This window comes from Salmo salar, chromosome 08 (assembly GCF_965601325.2).
Source record: "Salmo salar chromosome 08, fSalSal1, whole genome shotgun sequence".
Taxonomy (NCBI): Eukaryota; Metazoa; Chordata; class Actinopteri; order Salmoniformes; family Salmonidae; genus Salmo; species Salmo salar.
Genome location: NC_138298.1, coordinates 23,574,680 through 23,602,123, shown reverse-complemented (window position 1 = coordinate 23,602,123; position 27,444 = coordinate 23,574,680). Strand labels below are relative to the sequence as shown.

The following is a 27,444-nucleotide window of genomic DNA, read 5'->3' as shown; positions in this document are numbered from 1 at the left end:
CGTTTGGGAAGTACGCTGACGTATGAGGAAGTAAAAAACGGAAAACAGCGGGCTTGTTTGAAATGGAAAGGCGTCTCGGTAGCTATTGACAACAGTGTGATTCACTCAGAAAGTTTGCATTTGGTCTTGCTATATTTTGTAGACAGCAATACATACCGTATATGCACGGATAAATATATAGTTGTCCTTTAGGATACGTTTGCTTACCGTCCACGATGATGCTGTTCAATGCATGGACTTTTGACATGTAACGTTATTGTTCAACTTAGCCAGCTGCTAAAGTTAGCTCTTCCTACTTTGCTTTGTAACGTTAGCTACTCTCTCCGACCGAGAAAGTTGTCAACACCCAAGGTAATGTTTGTTTACTTACTGCTAACTAAACAGAATAGAACACCTGTTGCAGTGCACGGTCGTGCTTCACTGCTGAGCTCACCTTCAGTTATAGGCTAACTAACGTTAGCTAGCTAGCTAACTGGCAAACCAGCTGTTCTCTATGGTCTCTCCAAAGTTACTACTCCCTTTTGTCCTTTGTTGAAGTGAAGCTAGGCTACATACGAATATGTCCTACTGGTACAGGACCATATGTAGCTAGCTAGCTAATGTAATATTAGACGACCACCAAGCTGAATGTCATAACAGGCACTAGTCTCGAGGACAATTAGTAACACCTGTTGACTTGTCTCTGTCACTAGAGCTCTAACGTTATTCCCAAATCAATAGTGCAGCAACAACATTGATCACCACGGGCTCGATATTACTATACAGTCTAATGTATATCTATATAGTGTTGTCTATGTAGCTAGCTGTCTACTGTAACGCTGGAGCTTACTGTATATTGATGAGAAAATGTGTACTGCCTCCATAATGTTCTTTATTTTTCTCTTTTCCAGCTCTATGATGGCTACTAGAGACAGCAGTCGCATCATGCTGCTGGAGGAAGAAGTGAGGAGTTTATCTGAGGAGTTAGTGCAATGCCAGGTGACTCTGCTGGATGATATTGTTTATTTTGTCAACAGCTGAATCTAGCTATGTTGTTGCCAACATTTTCTGTGTTTAAAATAAATCAGTTTATACACAACATCTCAACTTCCGTTAGCTACTTTACAAGTGAACAGTTTCTAAGTGCTTTCAAATACACACGGCAAGATCCTAATAAACATAGGAAAATATTGATAGACACAACTTATATGATATTTAGAAGATGCTTTGACTTAGTCATGTGTGCATACATTCTTTTTACATATGGGTGGCCCAGGCAATTGAACCCACAACCCTGGCGGTGCAAGCGCCATGCTCTACCAACTGAGCCGTACATCACCAACTTAAGTAGTAAATCTAGCTCTGTAACCACAATAGCAATGATAGATTTACATGAAGTTTAGCTTTTTGCCCTTTTCCTTGCTACTGCACATTCCCTGCACCATAGGCTATGACCATTTCATATTTGGCTAATCAGTGAGTTTCAGCATTTAGAATGTTGCAGATAGAAACTGAATTATAGAACTGAACTCCCAGTTAATCACAAACCCATTTGATCTACACATTATATTTCTATCTAGAACATACTATAATGTTGCATCCTCCTGAATGAGCCTCAGTCAGTCTCTCTCTCTCTGATGCTGTGATGGAGAGATGCTGTCTTGTTGTTACAGGCTCGCCACCAGGTGGTGCCTAAAAACATTAACGGGGGATTTACCTGGAATCAGTATCTCACTTTGCATATTCACACACACATCATGAGGAAGCTCACCTCTGTTGTGAGCGTGTATATGGGCAAATGTATCAACAAATATTTCACTCTACACTATACAAGGCTCTGTCTTTTGAGTCCAGCATAGGTCATTGCTTGTTTACAGTAGTTTATTTTTTATTTATTGTGTCTTGATGTGTTCTGAGATTCTGAAGAAGGCCATTGAAGGCTGAAACGTCAATCTTTTAAACTTGTTTAATAAAACAAACAAAAAAATGAATTGTGGGTGAGCGTGGCGCTTTTTCCTGTCCAATGATCCCAAAATGTATTGAAGGGAGTATCACTCGTTTCAAGGTGCGGTATAAAGTGCTTACCAGCATTTGTAGATTTTACAAGACACCCTTATCCAGAGCAACTTACAGTAGCGAGTGCATACATTTTCATCCTAGTCCCCTGTGGGACTCAAACACACAACCCTGGCGTTGTAAGCATCATGCTCTACTAACTCAGTTACAAGGGACTACTTTGTATGGCCTGTCTGTCAGACCTGATCCAGACCGAGGTCACTCACAGCCTCCATTACATCAACCAGTTACTGTATTTCTCATCTATTGAATTGACATGAATCACTTCTCCTCGGTGGTCTGGGGAGAGAGAGAGGCATCAATGATTCTGTCTTTCTCTTAGTGACTGTTAGACAGTGTTAGTTGTACCGTGTACCATTCAAATCATGGCATTTGAAATGCCATTAATGTGTAAATTCTCTGGCACAGCGTTCTCAGGACCACCATTAACTACAAAGTGGCCCGTCTGTCGGCCAGAAAATGTTCCTACTTGACCATGCTAATTTTATTAATATGTGGCTGCATTCCAGGCCCACTTAGTATGTTTAGCCCATGGTCTTTCAAGGTCTGCAATTACAATTAATAATTCAGTGATCATCAAAAACACATTCGATACATCTCTAATACTGTGGAGAAGCCCTTGATATGGGTGGTGAGGGTCCAGGCGAGGAGTCTGACTGTCAGTATGTTAGGGTTAATGGCAGCCATAGGCCAGGAGAAGCGAGACCACCTATTTGATGTCAAGCCTCCATTTCTTAATTCGTCATTAACGGCAGTGCAGGACCGGGATTGGCGAGATCTCTATTCGTCCAATAAGGATCGACTCTGCTCTCTCCACTTTGTATGTTCAGCCCATGGTCTACCAAGGTCTGCCTCCGCCATTTAGTAAATAATTGATTAGACACTTTTGAATGGGGTTTTAAAATTCATGTGCTAATTGGAGACCAGTAGATTCCAGTGGGAGTGATGACTTTTCATCTTGTGATGATGTGAACATAATTTCACAGTTGATTTTTATATTAAGTCGATTTGGCATAATTCTATCTTTTAGTGTGCCGAAAATGTAGTTTTTTGATGTTTCTCATTAAATGTAATGTAGCTTAAGAAAATAAAAAAACGGAACGGGGTTTTTTGGGGCGGCGAGTCAATTTGAATGTGAAATGTGTCAGGGGCAGAGGCTCTCAGGTGTCTCTGTGCCTTCCAGGACTCTCTCTGTCATCAGTTTAGTGCTTCTCCTCCGCTAGTTACTTCAGCGCTGCAGAGAAAACCATCCACAATCACATGCACTTTATTAATAAGGGATATGCTGCTTTAACTGCTGTTTTGGTTTGATCTCCAACTCCCCAGTCATGAATTGTGCATAATGACAAGTGTCAATGTAGCCTCCCCTTGAGCCGAAGGTCACACTCCAGTAATGTAATCTCTCTGTAAAGACAGCACCATGATTAGAGAAGGCACACCACATCTAGAGTTTTATTTTGTACAAGCCATTTGAATTATTGATTGGGTTGGTCCCCCCCATATATGCTAATGTCTTCAAGCATCTCATTGAATTATTTGTATTTCATTTAGAATTGCTATAACATCGCCTCTCACTAATTACGTTTTAAGATGTGAGAAATAGTGTTATTATTTCGGAAAAGGATGTAGTAAAATAGGAAATTAATTTCAGTATTTCTGTGTTATCTGTCTGTGTGGTTCATTAAGACTACCACATGCCACATTTTTAGCATAATGATTTGATTTAGTCATAATAATAAGATTTGAATATAATCATTCATAACCGTGAAATCGTATATCCATGAAATTGTTTGTTCTTTTCACAGGCTGACAAGGAGTTTGTGTGGTCCCTATGGAAACGCCTCCAAGTGGCCAATCCGGACCTGACCCAGGCCGTTAGTCTAGTGGTTGAACAGTGAGTTACAGTGAGGAAAAAAAGTATTTGATCCCCTGCTGATTTTGTACGTTTGCCCACTGACAAAGAAATAATCAGTCTATAATTTTAATGGTACGTTTATTTGAACAGTGAGAGACTGAATAACAACAAAAAAATCCAGAAAACGCATGTCAAAAATGTTAAAAATTGATTTGCATTTTAATGAGGGAAATAAGTATTTGACCCCTCTGCAAAACATTACTTAGTACTTGATGGCAAAACCCTTGTTGGCAATCACAGAGGTCAGACGTTTCTTGTAGTTGGCCACCAGGTTTGCACACATCTCAGGAGGGATTTTGTCCCACTCTTCTTTGTAGATCTTCTCCAAGTCATTAAGATTTCGAGGCTGACGTTTGGCAACTCGAACCTTCAGCTCCCTCCACAGATTTTCTGGCTGAGGGATGGAGGTTCTCACCCAAGATTTGACGGTACATGGCCCCGTCCATCGTCCCTTTGATGCGGTGAAGTTGTCCTGTCCCCTTAGCAGAAAAACACCCCCAAAGCATGTTTCCACCTGCATGTTTGACGGTGGGGATGATGTTCTTGGGGTCATAGGCAGCGTTCCTCCCCCTCCAAACACAGCGAGTTGAGTTGATGCCAAAGAGCTCCGTTTTGGTCTCATCTGACCACAACACTTTTACCCAGTTGTCCTCTGAATCATTCAGATGTTCATTGGCAAACTTCAGACGGGCATGTATATGTGCTTTCTTGAGCAGGGGGACCTTGCGGGCGCTGCAGGATTTCAGTCCTTCACGGCGTAGTGTGTTACTAATTGTTTTCTTGGTGACTATGGTCCCAGCTGCCTTGAGATCATTGACAAGATCCTCCCGTGTAGTTCTGGGCTGATTCCTCACCGTTCTCGTGATCATTGCAACTCCACAAGGTGAGATCTTGAATGAAGCCCCAGGCCGAGGGAGATTGACAGTTCTTTTGTGTTTCTTCCATTTGCGAATAATCGCACCAACTGTTGTCACCTTCTCACCAAGCTGCTTGGCGATGGTCTTGTAGCTCATTCCAGCCTTGTGTTGGTCTACAATCTTGTCCCTGACATTCTTGGAGAGCTCTTTGGTCTTGGCCATGGTGCAGAGTTTGGAATCTGATTGATTGATTGCTTCTGTGGACAGGTGTATTTTATACAGGTAACAAGCTGAGATTAGGAGCACTCCCTTTAAGAGTGTGCTTCTAATCTCAGCTCGTTACCTGTATAAAAGACGCCTGGGAGCCAGAAATCTTTCTGATTGAGAGGGGGTCAAATACTTATTTCCCTTATTAAAATGCAAATCAATTTATAACATTTTTGACATGCGTTTTTCTGGATTTTGTTGTTATTATTCTGTCTCTCACTGTTCAAATAAACCTACCATTGAAATTATAGACTGATCATTTCTTTGTCAGTGGGCAAACGTACAAAATCAGCAGGGGATCAAATACTTTTTTCCCTCACTGTAGTAATTGAAAGTGTTCCGAAATTTCACCGCTCCCTCTCACCCATACGTTATATCTTTGAAAGCATGGCCTGTAACTAATCTCCATACTACAACCTGTGAATAAATGTTCAGGGGCTTTAAGATCTCCCAGAAATCCCATCTCCAAAGTGAAACAGAGGTAGATAGGGAAGTACGTCTGCTGAAAGTTATCCAAGGTTGTGTGTGTGAGACACCTTGGACATTCTGGTGGGTTTACGGCTGAATAGTGCAGATGCTCCTTAAAGCCCTCTTATCTCCAGTCTAGCTGCTCAGCCATGGAAACCACCCGCGTTAATGAAAACAGTCTCGCTCGGCTCCCATTCTAAAACTGGGAAAACGTTCACTGCCAAGTGCTTTGTTTTTACGGGATAAAACGTTAGATTGAAGATGACCTTTTGCGAGGGGCGGCTAAGCCGCACAGAATACATCAACATGGGAACTGGTTGGAAAGAACATGGGTTCAGGTATTTGAACTACTGCAGTGATACACGGTAGTAGTGTGAGTTCAGGCATGTCTGTTCTTTTCAAAACTTCTGTTGGAAAGTTGTTAGATTTAAAATGCTGTGTCAAAAGGTTGTTTTCTTAAAGCCACACCAAGCTCCTCGTAAACAGAATGAAGATTCTAAAGAGTCTAATTTCTAAATAAAGACTGTTCATTTCTGTTAATAACAAGCATTTCAATGTACTGTAGTAGACCTAGGCCTAGATGTGGAGTCCTTTTCATGCTAAATGTAATAAAAAAAGACAATTGTAAAAACATTTTGGCTCCTTTTCATGTAACAGGTCTAGTAGGCCTGTATTCTACATTCCCCTGCCTTTTGGAGCATCAGACACAAAATAAAGCGTGTCAGTTGGCAGGAGCCTCAGACGGTTGGTTTCAGGGGGAAAACATGTGTGCCAGGTTCAGGATGAACTCTCTGTCAGGCAGTTTCCCCATCCCCCACAGCTCCGGCTAGGGAAACCCAACAAAGCATGTTGGTCCACAGGGGCCTAGGTAACATGCACCCAGAGAGTGTGTGTGTGTAGTCTATCAGCTCACTGGCACCGCGCTGCACACGGTGGGTATATTGACATGATAATTGCGCCGACTCCAGTCAAGCGCCGGGCCTGTGGGGGATTCCCAGCTGGTCTTGTAGCGATTGGATGGCTGCTCAGGACACGGTTAACACGGCAAAGGATACAAGGTAGCGCTTGACTCCGAGGAGACCAGGCATTCATTTCAATGTCCCTGCGGGGGGTGGGGGGAGCCAGCCAAGGCAAAGGGAGGAGAGGGGCCTGGACTGGGGAGGAGAAACAGGGAGAGGTGGGGGGGGGGGGGGGGTTCCCTGGTGATCTCAAGAAGCTGTTGAAACAAACTGGCCCCAATCGTTATTCTTTTGTCTCCACTCCCCAAACAGTGAACAGGAGAAAAGAGGCCTGAGCGAGCCAGAATGAAAGATATGCTGCTGGAAGAGGCTGCTGCTGCATGGCCCAATGGGGCGGAGAGAGAGCGAGGGAAAAAGTTTGCGTAGTGTGTGTGTGTGTGTGTGTGTGTGTGTGTGTGTGTGTGTGTGTGTGTGTGTGTGTGTGTGTGTGTGTGTGTGTGTGTGCTGAATAGGATTCCAGGTTTGATGTCGTCCTGGTAATTACCTTATCTGGAGAACAGTGAAATGACACTGGGGTGCTGATTGACATACTTCTGGTGCCTGCCTGCCTGCCCGCCTGCGCCCAGGGAGCCCGCTGAGTGTTTGAACACACAACTTTGGGTTTATCTTCTTTTCCTGTGACCTCCTTTTCTTTAAGGCCCTCTTTGTTTTCATTTGGTTGCCTGAGTCAAACAAAATCAGATATATGCCTATTGCACAGATATTTGTTTGATATTGAGTGTTTCTGTGTTTTGTTTTCAAACGGTCATTTAATGTACTACACATTAAAATAATATGCTATCATAGGGGTGGCAGACTACATGCATTTGGCATATTCAGTTCTCTGATAACATTCAATACTCTGTAAACCTGTGCACTGAATGGGTTTTCCCATTTTTTATACGAATGAAGTTATCATTTCCCCTCAGATGAGCTTGTTTGCTGTCGTTTGCCATATGCTAGATCCTCTCAGTGGGTCTGTCACCACCACATCACCCTAATGCCTCCAAATGAAACCCATCATCATTATCAGGACCAGAGAGTCGTTGGAGACGAGCTGCTAACGATGCTTCAGCTCTGGGCCTCGCAGTCACTTCGCCGCTCTCTCTCTCCGTAGAAATAGAAGGACAGATTCTATTTCTATGACTCTCCATAGAACTAGAATGACATAGATTAACATTATATTTCTATGTTTCTCTGTGTCCCCAACAGAGAGAAATGGAAAGCTGAAGCCAAGGACCTCAAGGTGCTGGAGATCCTGCAGGCCAAAGACTACAAGCTCCAGGAGCTGGACCAGGTATTGTTGTCATGATATGTGGAATGCATAGTTAGTGAACCATGTCTGTGTCGTATCCTGGTGTCTGAACAGAGAAACCTCCCATAGGAATTTCTCTTCCATTTGATATGAAGGGATGCATTGAAATAGAAGTCTGTCTGAGTGAGAGTGCAAGTCCAGTCTAACCTACAGTCAGTCAGTCCTGTTATATAAAAGACCCATAAGCCTCGGGTTTGTCTGAGGCAAGCCCTATCACTAGCGCAAGTGCTAACTCTATACCCACCTATAACAGTGGCTCAGTAAGTGTGTTCTATGTGCTGCTAGGACAGCTAATGATTACGGCGACGCACTGTAATTTACCCTTAATCATCGTCCCTTAACAGCAGCATCTGTCAGTTTCTGTCATTACATTAGCAACCTTCTCTGTCAGCTGGCTAATGCTACGCTAACATCATCCCATCCGCTCCCAGAGAGACGGGCGCTAATGCTATCATCAGCAGCTGATTTAGCTATGTACAATTAGCCAGAGCTGTGGAGTACAATAGAGGTTACACATTATTTTCTTACCTCTGTTTGTTCAGAGAAAAAGAGTGCTGGCACAGATTTAAAACATGTTATCAGTCAAACACTGTCACTGTGAGGGTGAATGAAGGAAAGGACGCAGGCAGGTTCATTCATCTGCTGCGCCATCTACATTTTTACATCATTTTTTGTTGTTGTCATTTAGCAGCTCTTATCCAACGCGACTTATAGGAAGGAGTATTTCGGGTTAAGTGCCTTGCTCAAGGTTACATCTGCAGATTTTTCACCTAGTCGGCTCGGGGATTTGAGCCAGCGACATTTCGGTTACTGGCTCAAATCTGAACCACTAGGCTACCTTTGGTGACCACTGGACACCGCTCAAGTCTTAATAGACCTGACAGTATGTTCCCACTCACTGTATAATATTCATCAACATCATCTTGTGTGCCTGCAGAAACAACAAACTGTTTAGAATATTACAAATACATTGTATTATTAAGAAAGTAACCATGGAGATAAGTGTCATATTTAACTGGATCATTTCCATGCCCCCTCACTTCTAAACTATACCTCGAAAGTAGCAGCACTCCACCCCCACCCCAAAGTTCTTTATAAGAGCAGTAGAAATTCTGGTTGGTGAAGTTCTGGCCTATTTGCGTAGCTCATTAATAGTCAGGATTGTGTGCCGTGTCACACAGACCACTGACATTCATCATCTCGTCCAGATTTGGGCCAAAGGAACCCAAATGGTGATTAATTGGTTTTTCCCCCTTTACTGTTCTGGAGATGTGATGGTCTGCTGAGTCCACACAGGACCTCACGCTAGCCCTCTTAATGTCTCCACTCCAACTTTCACTATCATCTTTCCTTTTCTTCTTTTTTCCTCCTCTCGCTACCCTCTCTCTCTCTCTCTCTCTCACTCTCTCCTTTCCTCTCTTTACCTCTCTCTCTTTTCCTCTCCCCTTACCTCTCTCTTTAACTCTCCTCTCTCTCTTCTTTCCTCTCTCTTTACCTCTTTCCTCTCTCTCATCTTTCCTCTCTCTCATCTTTCCTCTCTCTCCCTCTCTCTTTCACTACCTCTCTCTCTCCCTCTGTCTTTCTCCGCTCTCTTTCGTCTCCACTCCATTTTTGTAACATAATTAGCTTTCATTTTTAACTGCACTGGGAATGTTTTATGCTAATCTCTCTGTCCTCGACCTCTTAACTTCCCCTAAACCTTTTTCTTACCAATCGAACACTACTGGAGTTGAAATTGTTCTCGCCCACCTCATTATCAACGCTTGAATTTATTTCTACTTCGCCCGTATAAATCTCTATTAAAGCCCGTTTTTGCATGGCGAACGAGGAGAGGAAGGCGTCTAGTAAATCCACCATCTTGGAAAAGATTTGAGCGATTCCCCCAACATGGCAATTAATTGCATCCCAGAGCGTGGTGTTATTTTAGAGCTACCCACAGCCTGCAGTGGATTACTGCCATGCCAGAGCCCAGCTGATGCAGTGTTAAAAGGGCAGCCTCCTCTCTCTCCTCCTACAATCGCCCAGCTATAGGCCTGCCAGAAGACTAGGCGGCAGGAACAGAAAAAAAGATGGATCATTAAAATTATGGGACCTTTTTTCATCGTTTGATTCCTTTGTTCTAGTTTGTTAGTAAAGATGAGAAGCATCGTTTTGATTAGGCTATCACGGTAACTGTATTGTAAATGTACAGAGCAGTAGTTCATTATTCTATACAGGCCTACACCTATTAGACAGTATTAGAGTGCTCTTATTCTATATAATTGGCTCATTGTGTAACATTGTAAGTGGTGAGGTTAGCACATACAGTAGTGTGCGGCCTACAGTACATGAGTTGGCTCATGTGTACGGAGGTGTACTGAGGCCAGCATTATGAAAGCGAGGGCTTGTGAAGGGTCTCCTTCAGCACCTGTTCTGAGATCAGGGGTTAGAAGGAAGGTGCTGGCCCGGTCACAGGCCTTGTCAGTATCTGCCAGATCTGAACCGAACTGACACAGAAGATGAGTTGGATAGAGTGGTTAGATGTGGAGTAGATTAGACCTCACATGAGATCCAACTGTGTCTTCCTCGCTAGTGGCCATTTGATTACAGGGGCTCATACTAAATGTCCCCCTCTCTGTCAATTGGAGCCTCTGATTGATCCAAAATGGGACCCCTGTAGTTACTGTAATGCCTACTTCCTTCCAAAATCCATAAATAGTTTATTCACTCCTGTTGCCCAAGATTGCTGTTGATGACTAACGTCGTCTCTCTCGCTCTGTCTCTCTCTCTCTCTCTCTCTCTCTCTCTCTGTCTCTCTCTCTGTCTCTCTCTCTGTCTCTGTCTCTCTCTCTCACTCTCTCTCTTTATCTTTCCATCTATCTTTCTTTCTCTCTCCCTTTCCACCTCTCTCTCTCTTTATCTTTCCATCTATCTTTCTTTCTCTCTCCCTTTCCACCTCTCTCGTCCTCTCTTTGTCTTTCCATCTATCTCTCTTTCTGACTCTCTCTTCCAACATCTCTCTCGCTCCATCTATCTCTTTTTCTCTATCTCTCTCTTTTTCTCTCTTTCCATCGATAATCCTCTCTCTCTCTCTCTCTCTCTCTCTCAATCTCTCTCCCCCTCTCCCCCACTCCCTTCGTTGGCTGAAACAGAGTGACAGGGCAGCAGCAGGAGATCACCAACCTGGTCCAGAGGAAGATGGCTGTGGACGAGGACAGAGGACTAGTGAAGAAGGAGCTGGCAGCTCTGCGCCGCAAGCTGGGGAATAAGAGTCAAGAACTTAAGGTTTGGAACAAATTTCCAGTGGCACCCGCCTGCCTGACGCCGCTTTGAGCTTTGAAGCCTCTGTGCTCTGGCTCCTTGTAGGCAACTACTAGTCTTCACTGTGACACCAAACAGGACGTTTCCCCCAGGGCTATACTGTAGCCTGAGGCCTCAAAATCACTTAGAGAGGCAGGGGGAGGAAAAGAAACACGGACTATGTGTTTTTCCTCGCTCTGGAGCGGGCTAGATCTATCTCTCTCTCTCTCTCTCTCTCTCTCTCTCTCTCTCTCTCTCTCTCTCTCTCTCTCTCTCTCTCTCTCTCTCTCTATCTCTCTATCTATCTATCTATCTATCTATCTATCAATCTCTCTCTCATCGGTTCATCTCTCTCTCTCTCTGATATGTCTCCAAACTGAGGGGTTTGAGCAGACGGAGAATGCTGAAAAGCCAGAGATAGCGAGGGAGAGAGAAGTCGATAACTTGCCTATAGATAAATACTTAATGATCGACCATGGAGGGAGTGAAAGTAAGGCGTTCGTGTGATGATGTGGCTTATCCCTAATTACGGCCCTGATGGGACCCTGGCTATGATTCATTAATAAAGGAGTGATGTCGAGGTCCGCGGATGCGTCTTTGCATTGCGGGGTCTCGCTGATAAAATAAAACATCAAATCCAACTCCTAGAGCGGGGGAAGCATCAAAGGAGGCTGGGATCAGATGTAATGGATGTTGTAGTGAAGTGTGTTCTCATTAGGAGGCCTGTCATTAAAGGGAGAAGCTGCGTGGCCCCTGTTACCTGCCTCACAGTTAGCCCTGGCCCTCACAGCCTCACAGCACAGGTGACCTTGTCAATCAGACATGCGTGAGAGCCACATGGGGGGGCCACAGTGGAGCTGAGCAGCGGAGGCCCCAACCAAGCACAGAATAGCACTGACTTTACATTCTACATATTCATCCCATCTCATCCTCCTCAAAACCCCATGCTACTTTTTTTCTCCTCTCTCTTTCCCTCTCTCATTCTCTCCCTCTCTTCATCCGTCGGTGTTGTTTATCTAGCCCTGTGACTCCTGCCCCCCCCTTCTTCATTCAGGATGTGAAGGAGGAGAGGAGGAGGAGAGAAGAGGCCCTGGAGGAGGAGAAGGAGGGATTAGAGTCCTGCTGCTCTGCCCTGCGAGGTGACCTGGAGCAGGCACAGAGGAGAGAGAGGAGGCACGGAGAGGAGAGAGACGCCGCGGACGCCAAAGTCAAGGTAACACACAGAGAGATGCCATGTGGAGGGGGGAACCGGGGTCCAACCCATGTACACACACGCACACACACACGCACACACACACACACACACACAGAGATGCCATGTGGAGGGGGGAACCGGGGACCAATCCATGTGTACATATAGACACACACACACACACACACACACACACACACACACACACACACACACACACACACACACACACACACACACACACACACACACACACACAGAGATGCCATGTGGAGGGGGGAACCGGGGACCAATCCATGTGTACATATAGACACACACACACACACACACACACACACAGAGACAGACAGACAGACAGACAGACAGACAGACAGACAGACAGACAGACAGACAGACAGACAGACAGACAGACAGACACAGAGGAAGGGTTCCGTTTCTTCTACACACCTTGAACCTCCTTTTTTCTCCCTCCTCAATATATGAATGTCAAATAATTCCTCTCTCAAAGCACACATTTTAAATATTAATGGGCCTGTTCTGAGGGTGGTGAGAAATAATTACTTTTAACATTTTGGACCCAAGTCTCGTCTGGTGAGGAAAAGAAGAAGCCGAGCCCCGGCCAAGTCCCCCGATGTGATCACTGGACGACTGTAGTGTTTTAGTCCTCTCCTTATTCCTGTAGCTTGTTAGCAGAATCAGTGATATGCATCTCTCCCTCGTCATTATTATGTATCAACTTTACTCTCTCACTCTAATCAGCCTCGCAACTAAAGAATCACCACAGCAGCACGTTGGACACATGTTGTTCAAACAGTCAGACAACCAATCAGTGTCAACCCACAGGAGACTGCCACTACACCACTACCCTTCCCACTCCCCTCTTGGAACAGAACACAACTGCCCATCAATAGTAGAGTTTGGGGGGGGGGGGGGGGGCTCCGTGGACGCACACAGCACAGAGGCTCGAACACGCACACACACAGACACACCGCTGACGCACACAGCACAACTCTCCTCAGTACGAGCCAACAGTCATTTCTCATCAGCGCTCATCCAGTCAAGTGCCTGAGCTACAGACAGACAGAAAGAGACAGGTAGACAGACAGAGAGAGAGAGACAGGTAGACAGACAGAGAGAGAGAGACAGGTAGACAGACAGAGAGAGAGAGACAGGTAGACAGACAGAGAGAGAGACAGGTAGACAGACAGAGAGAGAGACAGGTAGACAGACAGAGAGAGAGACAGGTAGACAGACAGAGAGAGAGACAGGCAGACAGACAGAGACAGGCAGGCAGACAGAGAGAGACAGGCAGGCAGACAGAGAGAGAGAGACAGGCAGACAGAGAGAGAGAGACAGGTAGACAGACAAAGAGAGAGACAGACAGACAGGGAGAGAGACAGGGAGATAGACAGACAGACAGACAGACAGACAGACAGACAGACAGACAGACAGACAGACAGACAGACAGACAGAGAGAGAGGCAGAGAGAGAGAGACAGGCAGACAGAGAGAGAGAGACAGGCAGACAGAGAGGATAGAGAGCGAGACAGGCAAACAGACAGACAGAGAGAGAGACAGGTAGACAGACAGAGAGAGAGACAGGTAGACAGACAGAGAGAGAGACAGGCAGACAGACAGAGACAGGCAGGCAGACAGAGAGAGACAGGCAGGCAGACAGAGAGAGAGAGACAGGCAGACAGAGAGAGAGAGACAGGTAGACAGACAAAGAGAGAGACAGACAGACAGGGAGAGAGACAGGGAGAGAGACAGACAGACAGACAGACAGACAGACAGACAGACAGACAGACAGACAGACAGACAGACAGACAGGGAGAGAGAGAGGCAGACAGACAGAGAGAGAGAGACAGGCAGACAGAGAGAGAGAGACAGGCAGACAGAGAGGATAGAGAGCGAGACAGGCAAACAGACAGACAGAGAGACAGGCAGGCAGACAGAGAGAAAGAGAGACAGACAGACACAGACAGAGAGAAAGAGAGAGAGACACAGACAGAAAAAGAGAGACAGAGAGAGACAGACAGAGAGCGACAGACAGAGAGAGACAGAGCCATGCAGACAGAGAGCGAGAGCCATGCAGGCAGAGAGAGAGAGAGAGAGAGAGAGAGAGACAGGCAGACAGAGAGAGAGACAGGCAGAGCGAGAGAGGGAGAGACAGGCAGACAGAGGGAGAGACAGGAAGACAGAGAGAGAGAGACAGGCAGGCAGAGAGAGAGAGAGACAGGCAGGCAGAGAGAGAGAGAGACAGGCAGAGAGAGAGACAGGCAGAGAGAGAGAGAGAGACAGGCAGACAGAGAGAGAGAGAGAGAGAGAGAGAGAGAGAGAGAGAGAGAGAGAGAGAGCCAGGCAGGCAGAGAGAGACAGGCAGACAGAGAGAGAGAGAGAGACAGGCAGTGAGGGAGGGAAGGAGGAGGAGAGGGAAAGAGGGGGCTTTGAATAAGTCAGGGCCAGGGTGTAATTATGACAGGGCCAGGCCCTAGTAACAACTCCACTATGCACATCAATCACATCACCAGACACAGACAGATAGACACTCACCTGGCTCTGCTCCTGGTCAGGCTTTAATACCATGGTGTGATGTGCAACTCTGAGATATGGATGGAACACATGGAATGCACAAGGATTCCACACCAGTTTATAACAATAAGTCTGTTCAAAATTGGAATATTAAGAAGTTACAAGAAGTCACAACTATGCACTGATTTTGTTGATGTACTGGTATTGTTATCGCTACATCCTTAGCGACATCTTTCACTTTCACAGTGGCTAATTTGCTGCCATTAAATTTTGCGGCCATTAATTTCACCATTAATTTCACCGGCGTCGGTGATTGAAGCTGTTTTTAATTACAGTCAGACTTGTCCCGATGCCCCCTGTGTGTTTGATGCCAGGCGGCCGGGTCTGCCCCGCTGTAATTGTAGCCTCTCGTTAAAAGTCTGTTGTGAAGTTTTAAGATGACCCTCAGTGCTCAGACACTCTCAGACCTCTTATCTCTCTGGCTCTTAATGGTAAGAGTTGTTTGGCCGTTAGTGGAGTTCAGCAACACAACATCAACACGTAACGTCGTAGAGGACTCCGTCAGGGCAGAGACGGGTCATACACTGCGTCCTGGCCTCTGGCCGTTGTTTTCACCTGGATTTTTGTATTAGCACATCTACGCCGTTCTGAAACTAATTTGGGAACAGGAACACCAAGCCCTTACCAAATCCACTGAGGAACACAAAAGGTCATGCAGCTTCCTCTAGACCAGGGGTGTAAACCTAATTCTCCGGAGGGCCTAGTAGGCCCAGCAGGCGCTGGTTTGTGCTTTTTCCTTTCACTGAAGACCTAGACAACCAGGTGAGGGGAGTTCCTTACTAATCAGTGACCTTAATTCATCAATCAAGTACAAGGGAGGAGCGAAAACCCACAGACACTCTGCCCTCTGTGGAATGAGTTTGACACCTGTGGTCTGTGGACTTTACAGCATGTTTTTGTGACGACTGTTGCTGTAAACAGACAAAAGTACATTTGATTGATTAGTTGATTGATTGACTGATAGTCCTCTTCTTGTCCTCCACCATGGCAGGAGATGGAGGGTGATCTGAGCGATGCCCAGCGGCAGGTGGCAGACCTTCAGGGCCAGTGCAGCAGCCTGGCAGACCTCCTGTCCTCCAGACAGAGGGACCGAACACGTCACCCAACTCGGGTCAGATAATAAAACATTATAGAAATACATTGTATGTGACAGACGCCTTTCAGGTCACTCTCGGACACCTTGCATTCAAAATAAATGTGAACTGCTGTGCCATGACATCTGTGATTTGGCATCGTCGTGGATCAAATGAAGGCAATATTTCTCATGCATTCAAATTGGTCTGTCATGTTGTTTTTGTATACCTTTTTAAGTATAAATTGTACAGTGAAATGACCCTCAATTAAAAGATGTGCCATATCAATTTATAATCTTGCTAAATTAGATTTACTTTTATGTGGCATTCATTATCCACTACAGTCTCAGTTAAACCCGTCTAGAGTAGTGTGTGTGCGAGAGGCTCTAGCCATCTCTCCACCCCGAGGCTCTGAGGCGACACACTCATCCTCATCTAGAACCAGTTGATAAGCCCTGCATACCAGATGTGCTTTGGAGAGCTTTGGAGAGGCAGAGTCAGGGAGAGAGGAGGGGAAATGGTGCAGGCTTTGGCTAAGCTTTAGTCAATATGATAAAAACTGTGAAAACCCAGGAGCCTTTGTGGGTAATCGCACCTTTTTTAACTACTCTGTGTCTTAGCGTGGTGTCACTGAGAGATGTCAGCCAGTCACATCCAGCTCAGGGAAACGCTCTGTGTGTTAGTGATTGAAGATGTCATTGTACTTTAGTAAGATTGTCTTGTATCATTATGCCACAGATAGGTCAACAATTATTTATGTTTTGAATATGTTTGTATAGCAGGTATTTGATGTTGCTTTGTGTGTGTGTGTGTGTGTGTGTGTGTGTGTGTGTGTGTGTGTGTGTGTGTGTGTGTGTGTGTGTGTGTGTGTGTGTGTGTGTGTGTGTGTGTTTCTACGCAGGCGTGAGCTGCAGGAGGTGCAGGCCCTGTACAGACAGAGTAGTGAACATGCTGCAGAGCAGGCCCAGCTCATCCAGCAGCTAGAGGGACTCAACCTGGACACACAGAGAGTCTTACGCAACCAGGAAGAGGCTCACACTGCAGACACCACCTCCTATCAGAAGGTAACTAACTATATTATACTGCTCAAAAAAATAAAGGGAACACTTAAACAACACATCCTAGATCTGAATGAAAGAAGTAATCTTATTAAATACTTTTTTCTTTACATAGTTGAATGTGCTGACAACAAAATCACACAAAAATAATCAATGGAAATCCAATTTATCAACCCATGGAGGTCTGGATTTGGAGTCACACTCAAAATTAAAGTGGAAAACCACACTACAGGCTGATCCAACTTTGATGTAATGTCCTTAAAACAAGTCAAAATGAGGCTCAGTAGTGTGTGTGGCCTCCACGTGCCTGTATGACCTCCCTACAACGCTTGGGCATGCTCCTGATGAGGTGGCGGATGGTCTCCTGAGGGATCTCCTCCCAGACCTGGACTAAAGCATCCGCCAACTCCTGGACAGTCTGTGGTGCAACGTGGCGTTTGTGGATGGAGCTAGACATGATGTCCCAAATGTGCTCAATTGGATTCAGGTCTGGGGAACGGGCGGGCCAGTCCATAGCATCAATGCCTTCCTCTTGCAGGATCTGCTGACACACTCCAGCCACATGAGGTCCAGCATTGTCTTGCATTAGGAGGAACCCAGGGCCAACCGCACCAGCATATGGTCTCACAAGGGGTCTGAGGATCTCATCTCGGTACCTAATGGCAGTCAGGCTACCTCTGGCGAGCACATCAATCAAATCAAATCAAATCAAATTTATTTTTATATAGCCCTTCGTACATCAGCTGATATTCTCAAAGTGCTGTACAGAAACCCAGCCTAAAACCCCAAACAGCAAGCAAAGCATGTGAAAGAAGCACGGTGGCTAGGAAAAACTCCCTAGGAAAAACTCCCTAGAAAGGCCAAAAACCTAGGAAGAAACCTAGAGAGGAACCAGGCTATGAGGGGTGGCCAGTCCTCTTCTGGCTGTGCAGGGTGGATATTATAACAGAACATGGTCAAAATGTTAAAATGTTAAAATGTTCATAAATGACCAGCATGGTCAAATAATAATAATCATAGTAGTTGTCGAGGGTGCAACAAGCACGTCCGGTGAACAGGTCAGGGTTCCATAGCCGCAGGCAGAACAGTTGAAACTGGAGCAGCAGCACGGCCAGGTGGACTGGGGACAGCAAGGAGTCATCATACCAGGTAGTCCTGAGGCATGGTCCTAGGGCTCAGGTCCTCCGAGAGAAAGACAGAAAGAGAGAAAGAGAGAATTAGAGAGAGCATATTTAAATACACACAGGACACCGGATAAGACAAGAGAAATACTCCAGATGTAACAGACTGACCCTAGCCCCCCGACACATAAACTACTGCAGCATAAATACTGGAGGCTGAGACAGGAGGGATCAGAAGACACTGTGGCCCCATCCGATGATACCCCCGGACAGGGCCAAACAGGCAGGATATAACCCCACCCACTTTGCCAAAGCACAGCCCCCACACCACTAGAGGGATGTCTCCAACCACCAACTTACCGTCCTAAGACAAGGCCGAGTATAGCCCACAACGATCTCCGCCATAGCACAACCCAGGGGGGGGGGGGGGCCAACCCAGACAGGAAGACCACGTCAGTGACTCAACCCACTCAAGTGACGCACCCCTCCCATGGACGGCATGGAAGAACACCAGTAGGCCAGTGACTCAGCCCCTGTAAAAGGGTTAGAGGCAGAGAATCCCAGTGGAAAGAGGGGAACCGGCAAGGCAGAGACAGCAAGGGCGGTTCGTTGCTCCAGCCTTTCCGTTCACCTTCACACTCCTGGGCCAGACTATACTTAATCATAGGACCTACTGAAGAGGGCAGTGCGGCCCCCCAAAGAAATGCCACCCCACACCATGACTGACCCACCGCCAAACCGGTCATGCTGGAGGATGTTGCAGGCAGCAGAACGTTCTCCACGGCGTCTCCAGACTCTGTGACGTCTGTCACGTGCTCAGTGTGAACCTGCTTTCATCTGTGAAGAGCACAGGGCGTCAGTGGCGAATTTGCCAATCGTGGTGTTCTCTGGCAAATGCCAAACGTCCTGCACGGTGTTGGGCTGTAAGCACAACCCCCACCTGTGGACGTCGGGCCCTCATACCACCCTCATGGAGTCTGTTTCTGACCGTTTGAGCAGACACATGCACATTTGTGGCCTGCTGGAGGTCATTTTGCAGGGCTCTGGCAGTGCTTCTCCTGCTCCTCCTTGCACAAAGGCGGAGATAGCGGTCCTGCTGCTGGGTTGTTACCCTCCTACGGCCTCCTCCACGTCTCCTGATGTACTGGCCTGTCTCCTGGTAGCACCTCCATGCTCTGGACACTACGCTGACAGACACAGCAAACCTTCTTGCCACAGCTCGCATTGATGTGCCATCCTGGATGAGCTGCTCTACCTGAGCCACTTGTGTGGGTTGTAGACTCCGTCTCATGCTACCACTAGAGTGAAAGCACCGCCAGCATTCAAAAGTGACCAAAACATCAGCCAGGAAGCATAGGAACTGAGAAGTGGTCTCTGGTCCCCACCTGCAGAACCACTCCTTTATTGGGGGTGTCTTGCTAATTGCCTATAATTTCCACCTGTTGTCTATTCCATTTGCACAACAGCATGTGACATTTATTGTCAATCAGTGTTGCTTCCTAAGTGGACAGTTTGATTTCACATCTGATTGACTTGGAGTTACATTGTGTTGTTTAAGTGTTCCCTTTATTTTTTTGAGCAGTGTATATATTACCACTATATTCATTTACACTACAATACCCAGAGTCCTCTGTAACCAGGAAGAGGCTCACACTGCAGACACCTCCTCTTATCAGAAGGTAACAAACTATATTATATATTACCACTATATTCATTTACACTACAATACCCAGAGTCCTCTGTAACCAGGAAGAGGCTCACACTGCAGACACCACCTCCTATCAGAAGGTAACTAACTATACTATATATTACCACGATATTCATTTACACTACAATACCCAGAATCCTCTGTAACCAGGAAGAGGCTCACACTGCAGACACCTCCTCTTATCAGAAGGTGACTAACTATACTATATATTACCACGATATTAATTTACACTACAATACCCAGAATCCTCTGTAACCAGGAAGAGGCTCACACTGCAGACACCTCCTCTTATCAGAAGGTGACTAACTATACTATATATTACCACTATATTCATTTACACTACAATACCCAGAGTCCTCTGTAACCAGGAAGAGGCTCACACTGCAGACACCTCCTCTTATCAGAAGGTGACTAACTATACTATATATTACCACTATATTCATTTACACTACAATACCCAGAATCCTCTGTAACCAGGAAGAGGCTCACACTGCAGACACCTCCTCTTATCAGAAGGTGACTAACTATACTATATATTACCACTATATTCATTTACACTACAATACCCAGAATCCTCTGTAACCAGGAAGAGACTCACACTGCAGACACCTCCTCTTATCAGAAGGTGACTAACTATACTATATATTACCACTATATTCATTTACACTACAATACCCAGAGTCCTCTGTAAGCAGGAAGAGGCTCACACTGCAGAGACCACCTCCTATCAGAAGGTGACTAACTATACTATATATTACCACGATATTCATTTACACTACAATACCCAGAGTCCTCTGTAACCAGGAAGAGACTCACACTGCAGAGACCACCTCCTATCAGAAGGTAACAACTACCCATAGCACACACTGATAACGCACTCATAGCACACAGTACTAGCACACAGTACTAACACACACTTGACCCATACCACACAGTAATAACACACTTTACCCATAGCACACACTGATAACGCACTCATAGCACACAGTACTAACACACTCTACCCATAGCACACAGTACTAACACACAGTACTAACACAGTCTACCCATAGCACACAGCACCAACACACAGTACTAACACACAGCACTAACACACAGCACTAATACACTCTACCCATAGCACACAGTACTAACACACAGTACTAATACATTCTACCCATAGCACACAGTACTAACACACTCTACCCATAGCACACAGTACTAACACACTCTACCCATAGCACACAGTACTAACACACACTACCCATAGCACACAGTACTAACACATTCTACCCATAGCACACAGTACTAACACACAGTACTAACACACTCTACCCATAGCACACCGTACTAACACACTCTACCCATAGCACACAGTACTACACACAGTACTAATACATTCTACCCATAGCACACAGTACGAGCACACAGTACTAACACACACTTGACCCATACCACACAGTAATAACACACTCTACCCATAGCACACAGTACTAACACACAGTAGTAATACACTCTACCCATAGCACACACTGATAATGCACTCATAGCACACAGTACTAACACACAGTACTAATACATTCTACCCATAGCACACAGTACTAACACACAGTAGTAATACACTCTACCCATAGCACACACTGATAACGCACTCATAGCACACAGTACTAACACACTCTACCCATAGCACACATTACTAACACACAGTACTAACACACTCTACCCATAGCACACAGCACCAACACACAGTACTAACACACAGCACTAACACACTCTACCCATAGCACACAGCACCAACACACAGTACTAACACACAGCACTAACACACAGCACTAATACACTCTACCCATAGCACACAGTACTAACACACAGTACTAATACATTCTACCCATAGCACACAGTACTAACACACTCTACCCATAGCACACAGTACTAACACACTCTACCCATAGCACACAGTACTAACACACTCTACCCATAGCACACAGTACTAACACATTCTACCCATAGCACACAGTACTAACACACAGTACTAACACACTCTACCCATAGCACACCGTACTAACACACTCTACCCATAGCACACAGTACTAACACACAGTACTAACACACAGCACTAACACACTCTACCCATAGCACACAGCACCAACACACAGTACTAACACACACTACCCATAGCACACAGCACCAACACACAGTACTAACACTCTACCCATAGCACACAGCACCAACACACAGTACTAACACACTCTACCCATAGCACACCGTACTAACACACTCTACCCATAGCACACAGTACTAACACACAGTACTAATACATTCTACCCATAGCACACAGTACGAGCACACAGTACTAACACACACTTGACCCATACCACACAGTAATAACACACTCTACCCATAGCACACAGTACTAACACACAGTAGTAATAGACTCTACCCATAGCACACACTGATAATGCACTCATAGCACACAGTACTAACACACAGTACTAATACATTCTACCCATAGCACACAGTACTAACACACAGTACTAACACACTCTACCCATAGCACACATTACTAACACACAGTACTAACACAGTCTACCCATAGCACACAGCACCAACACACAGTACTAACACACAGCACTAACACACTCTACCCATAGCACACAGCACCAACACACAGTACTAACACACACTACCCATAGCACACAGCACCAACACACAGTACTAACACTCTACCCATAGCACACAGCACCAACACACAGTACTAACACTCTACCCATAGCACACAGCACCAACACACAGTACTAACACTCTACCCATAGCACACAACACCAACACACAGTACTAACACACAGTACTAACACACTCTACCCATAGCACACAGTACTAACACACAGTACTAACACACAGTACTAACACACAGTACTAACACACAGCACTAACACACAGCACTAACACACTCTACCCATAGCACACAGTACTAACACACAGTACTAACACACTCTACCCATAGCACATAGTACTAACACAGAGCACTAACACACAGTACTAACACACTCTACCCATAGCACACAGTACTAACACACAGTACTAAGACACTACCCATAGCACACAGTACTAACACACAGTACTAACACACAGTACTAACACACAGCACTAACACACAGCACTAACACACTCTACCCATAGCACACAGTACTAACACACAGTACTAACACACTACCCATAGCACATAGTACTAACACAGAGCACTAACACACAGTACTAACACACTCTACCCATAGCACACAGTACTAACACACTCTACCCATAGCACACAGTACTAACACACAGTACTAACACACTCTACCCATAGCACATAGTACTAACACAGAGCACTAACACACAGTACTAACACACTCTACCCATAGCACACAGTACTAACACACAGTAGTAATACACTCTACCCATAGCTCACACTGATAACGCACTCATAGCACACAGTACTAACACACAGTACTAATACATTCTACCCATAGCACACAGTACTAACACACAGTACTAACACACTCTACCCATAGCACACATTACTAACACACAGTACTAACACAGTCTACCCATAGCACACAGCACCAACACACAGTACTAACACACAGCACTAACACACTCTACCCATAGCACACAGCACCAACACACAGTACTAACACACAGCACTAACACACTCTACCCATAGCACACAGTACTAACACACAGTACTAAGACACTACCCATAGCACACAGTACTAACACACAGTACTAACACACTCTACCCATAGCACATAGTACTAACACAGAGCACTAACACACAGTACTAACACACTCTACCCATAGCACACAGTACTAACACACTCTACCCATAGCACACAGTACTAACACACTCTACCCATAGCACACAGTACTAACACACTCTAGCCATAGCACACAGTACTAACACATTCTACCCATAGCACACAGTACTAACACACTCTACCCATAGCACACAGTACTAACACACAGTACTAACACACAGTACTAACACACTCTACCCATAGCACACAGTACGTACACACTCTACCCATAGCACACAGTACTAACACACTCTTCCCATAGCACACAGTACTAACACACTCTACACATAGCACACAGTACTAGCACACAGTACTAACACACTCTACCCATAGCACACAGTACTAACACACTCTACCCATAGCACACAGTACTAACACACTCTACCCATAGCACACAGTACTAACACACAGTACTAACACACACTACCCATAGCACACAGTACTAACACACTCTACCCATAGCACACAGTACTAACACACTCTACACATAGCACACAGTACTAGCACACAGTACTAACACACACCACCCATAGCACACAGTACTAACACACTCTACCCATAGCACACAGTACTAACACACTCTACACATAGCACACAGTACTAGCACACAGTACTAACACACTCTACCCATAGCACACAGTACTAACACACTCTACCCATAGCACACAGTACTAACACACTCTACCCATAGCACACAGTACTAACACACTCTACACATAGCACACAGTACTAGCACACAGTACTAGCACACAGTACCAACACACTGTACTAACACACTGTACTAACACACTCTACCCATAGCACACAGTACTAACACAAATACCAGTACCACCTTTTATAATACGGTTACTTTACCATTACTTCACCACACGACATCACACTCAACCAGTCCCCCTAACACTCTAACAAACATGACCACAACCGAGACACCAGCTCCTATCAGTAAAATAACAATGAAATCACTAAAAACCACATCACCACCTCCCCAAAACCACATCACCACCTCCCCAAAACCACATCTCCCCAAAACCACATCACCACCTCCCCAAAACCACATCACCACCTCCCCAAAACCACATCACCACCTCCCCAAAACCCCATCACCACCTCCCCAAAACCACATCACCACCTCCCCAAAACCACATCACCACCTCCCCAAAACCACATCACCACCTCCCCAAAACCCCATCACCACCTCCCCAAAACCACATCACCACCTCCCCAAAACCCCATCCCCACCTCCCCAAAACCCCATCACCACCTCCCCAAAACCACATCACCACCTCCCCAAAACCACATCACCACCTCCCCAAAACCCCATCACCACCTCCCCAAAACCCCATCACCACCTCCCCAAAACCACATCACCACCTCCCCAAAACCCCATCACCACCTCCCCAAAACCCCATCACCACCTCCCCAAAACCCCATCACCACCTCCCCAAAACCCCATCACCACCTCCCCAAAACCCCATCACCACCTCCCCAAAACCCCATCACCACCTCCCCAAAACCCCATCACCACCTCCCCAAAACCCCATCCCCACCTCCCCAAAACCACATCACCACCTCCCCAAAACCACATCACCACCTCCCCAAAACCCCATCCCCACCTCCCCAAAACCCCATCACCACCTCCCCAAAACCACATCACCACCTCCCCAAAACCACATCACCACCTCCCCAAAACCCCATCACCACCTCCCCAAAACCCCATCACCACCTCCCCAAAACCCCATCACCACCTCCCCAAAACCCCATCACCACCTCCCCAAAACCCCATCACCACCTCCCCAAAACCCCATCACCCCATCACCACCTCCCCAAAACCACATCACCACCTCCCCAAAACCCCATCACCACCTCCCCAAAACCCCATCACCACCTCCCCAAAACCCCATCACCACCTCCCCAAAACCACATCACCATAAGGCAAGCTGACAATGTGTTGTCTTTACAGTGGCATTACAGTGAGGCAGTAAACGTGTTCTCCCTTCAGATGTTCAACGTTGTGCCGATCACATGGTTGCCAAGCCACTCACTGTAAGCCCTGTCTGTAACAGGAGTTTCTGTGTGGAGAGGTGGTGGGACAAACATGACTAAAAAATCTGTCCAGTCAGGGGTTTTACACTTTCCACTACTCTCCCACTTTCTCCTTCACCCCCTTTTTCCTTCTCTCTCTCTCTCCCACCCTCCTTCCAGATGATCATAGCATCTGTGCTCTCGTCTTCTCCATGGAAATAGGAGAACAATCGTTGTCCCGACTCTCTGTCCCGTCAGCACCTGATGTGATGAGTGTTTCTTTTTTCTCTCCCTCTCCTCCACTTGTGGCCACAGCTCTACAACGAGCTGAGCATATGTTACCAGGCGCTCAAATCCAACGAGGGCCGGCTCCGCCAGAGTCACGTCGCCCTGACAACCCAGCTGGGCCTGAAGGAACAGCAGATTGTGCAGCTCCAAGGCCAGCTACAGCAACAACAGCAGACACACAACCAGCAGCAGCTTCCACAGACCATGGCCCCAGCCGGTCCCCCAGCCAGGCAGACCAAATCTAAACACTTTGACGTGAGCTGTCGGAGGTTTGAACTAGAGGCAAGTTGAAGACATTTTGCGTCACACTTGTCCTATCTCAGGGATTATATTGAGAGTGCTGTACAGCCAGAGGCAGTGAACTGAGTGGCCATATTGTCTACTGCAGAAGGTTTTCATTGCAGACAGATCTGTGTGTGTGTGTGTGTGTGTGTGTGTGTGTGTGTGTGTGTGTGTGTGTGTGTGTGTGTGTGTGTGTGTGTGTGTGTGTGTGTGTGTGGGGGGGGATGCACGCCACTGCATGCACTTTCACACTTTAAGTACTGCCTGATGAAATAATGAATGTTTGTTTTGACCCATGTCACGTCTAAGCTGTTTATAATGGTCCAGCACTTACACCACCCTTGATATAGACATACGTCTAACCTCCGACCCCCTGACACTCAACCAGTGTGTAATTATTGTCCGGCCTGGCAGGAGCGTGTGGGTGGTGATATGCCCACCATAGCCCGTTGTGGGGGTGGTCTTTAGAGACAGAGAGACGCTCATCAGGCGCTTGGCTTGATATCATGTCTCCAGCCCACCCTTGATCTTCCCATTTCTGTTCAAGCCCAATGTCAGTGTCTTTCATGTAGATTTCTGATCTCTCTCTTCTCTTGGGGCTCTCTCTATCTCTCTCTCACTATCTATCTATCTATCTCGCTCTCTATCTCTCGCTCTCTCTCTCTCTCTCTCTCTCTCTCTCTCTCTCTCTCTCTCTCTCTCTCTCTCTCTCTCTCCTCTCCTCTCTAGACTGGGACTCAATGTAAAATTCTCTTCAGGTGATAGAATCATAGAAGCGGCATCCATTTTGCCGTTCCCCTCCGTCTGTGGAGGCCCAGGTTTAATTGGAGATGGGTTATGGTGTTGAGTAATGATGGTGTCAGCTCTCCCCCCTTTCTCAACTCACAGCCAGAGGGTAGAGAGTAACAAGATGGTGTCTGTCTGTCTGTCCAGCTCCATCAACCAAAGTAGCACTTAATATCTTTTAATGATGCGTTTATCAGTCATCCTCCCTATTGGTTAGACCACACATGGTCAGTCACGGTCCATAGATCCACAACAGTAGCAAGACTATATCAGGCTGTCGTATTGCTGATCTAGGATCAGGTCCACCCTGACCATGTAATCTTATTGATTTATAATCTAAAGGTAAAACGGATC

At 46.1% G+C, this 27,444-nt stretch overlaps 1 protein-coding gene across 1 annotated transcript; it reads left to right on the top strand.

Moving 5' to 3' along the window:
* Positions 1–21: 21 nt before the first annotated feature.
* Positions 22–26,328, top strand: LOC106610259 (centlein-like). Its single transcript, XM_045722614.2, has 11 exons — positions 22–351; positions 891–978; positions 3,861–3,949; positions 7,773–7,857; positions 8,418–8,432; positions 11,020–11,139; positions 12,209–12,367; positions 15,929–16,048; positions 16,631–16,686; positions 16,912–17,074; positions 26,050–26,328. The coding sequence occupies exons 2-11, from the start codon at positions 895–897 to the stop codon at positions 26,311–26,313; spliced, it is 1,155 nt and encodes a 384-aa protein (XP_045578570.1). The 5' UTR covers positions 22–351; positions 891–894; the 3' UTR covers positions 26,314–26,328.
* The last annotated feature ends 1,116 nt before the right edge of the window (positions 26,329–27,444 follow it).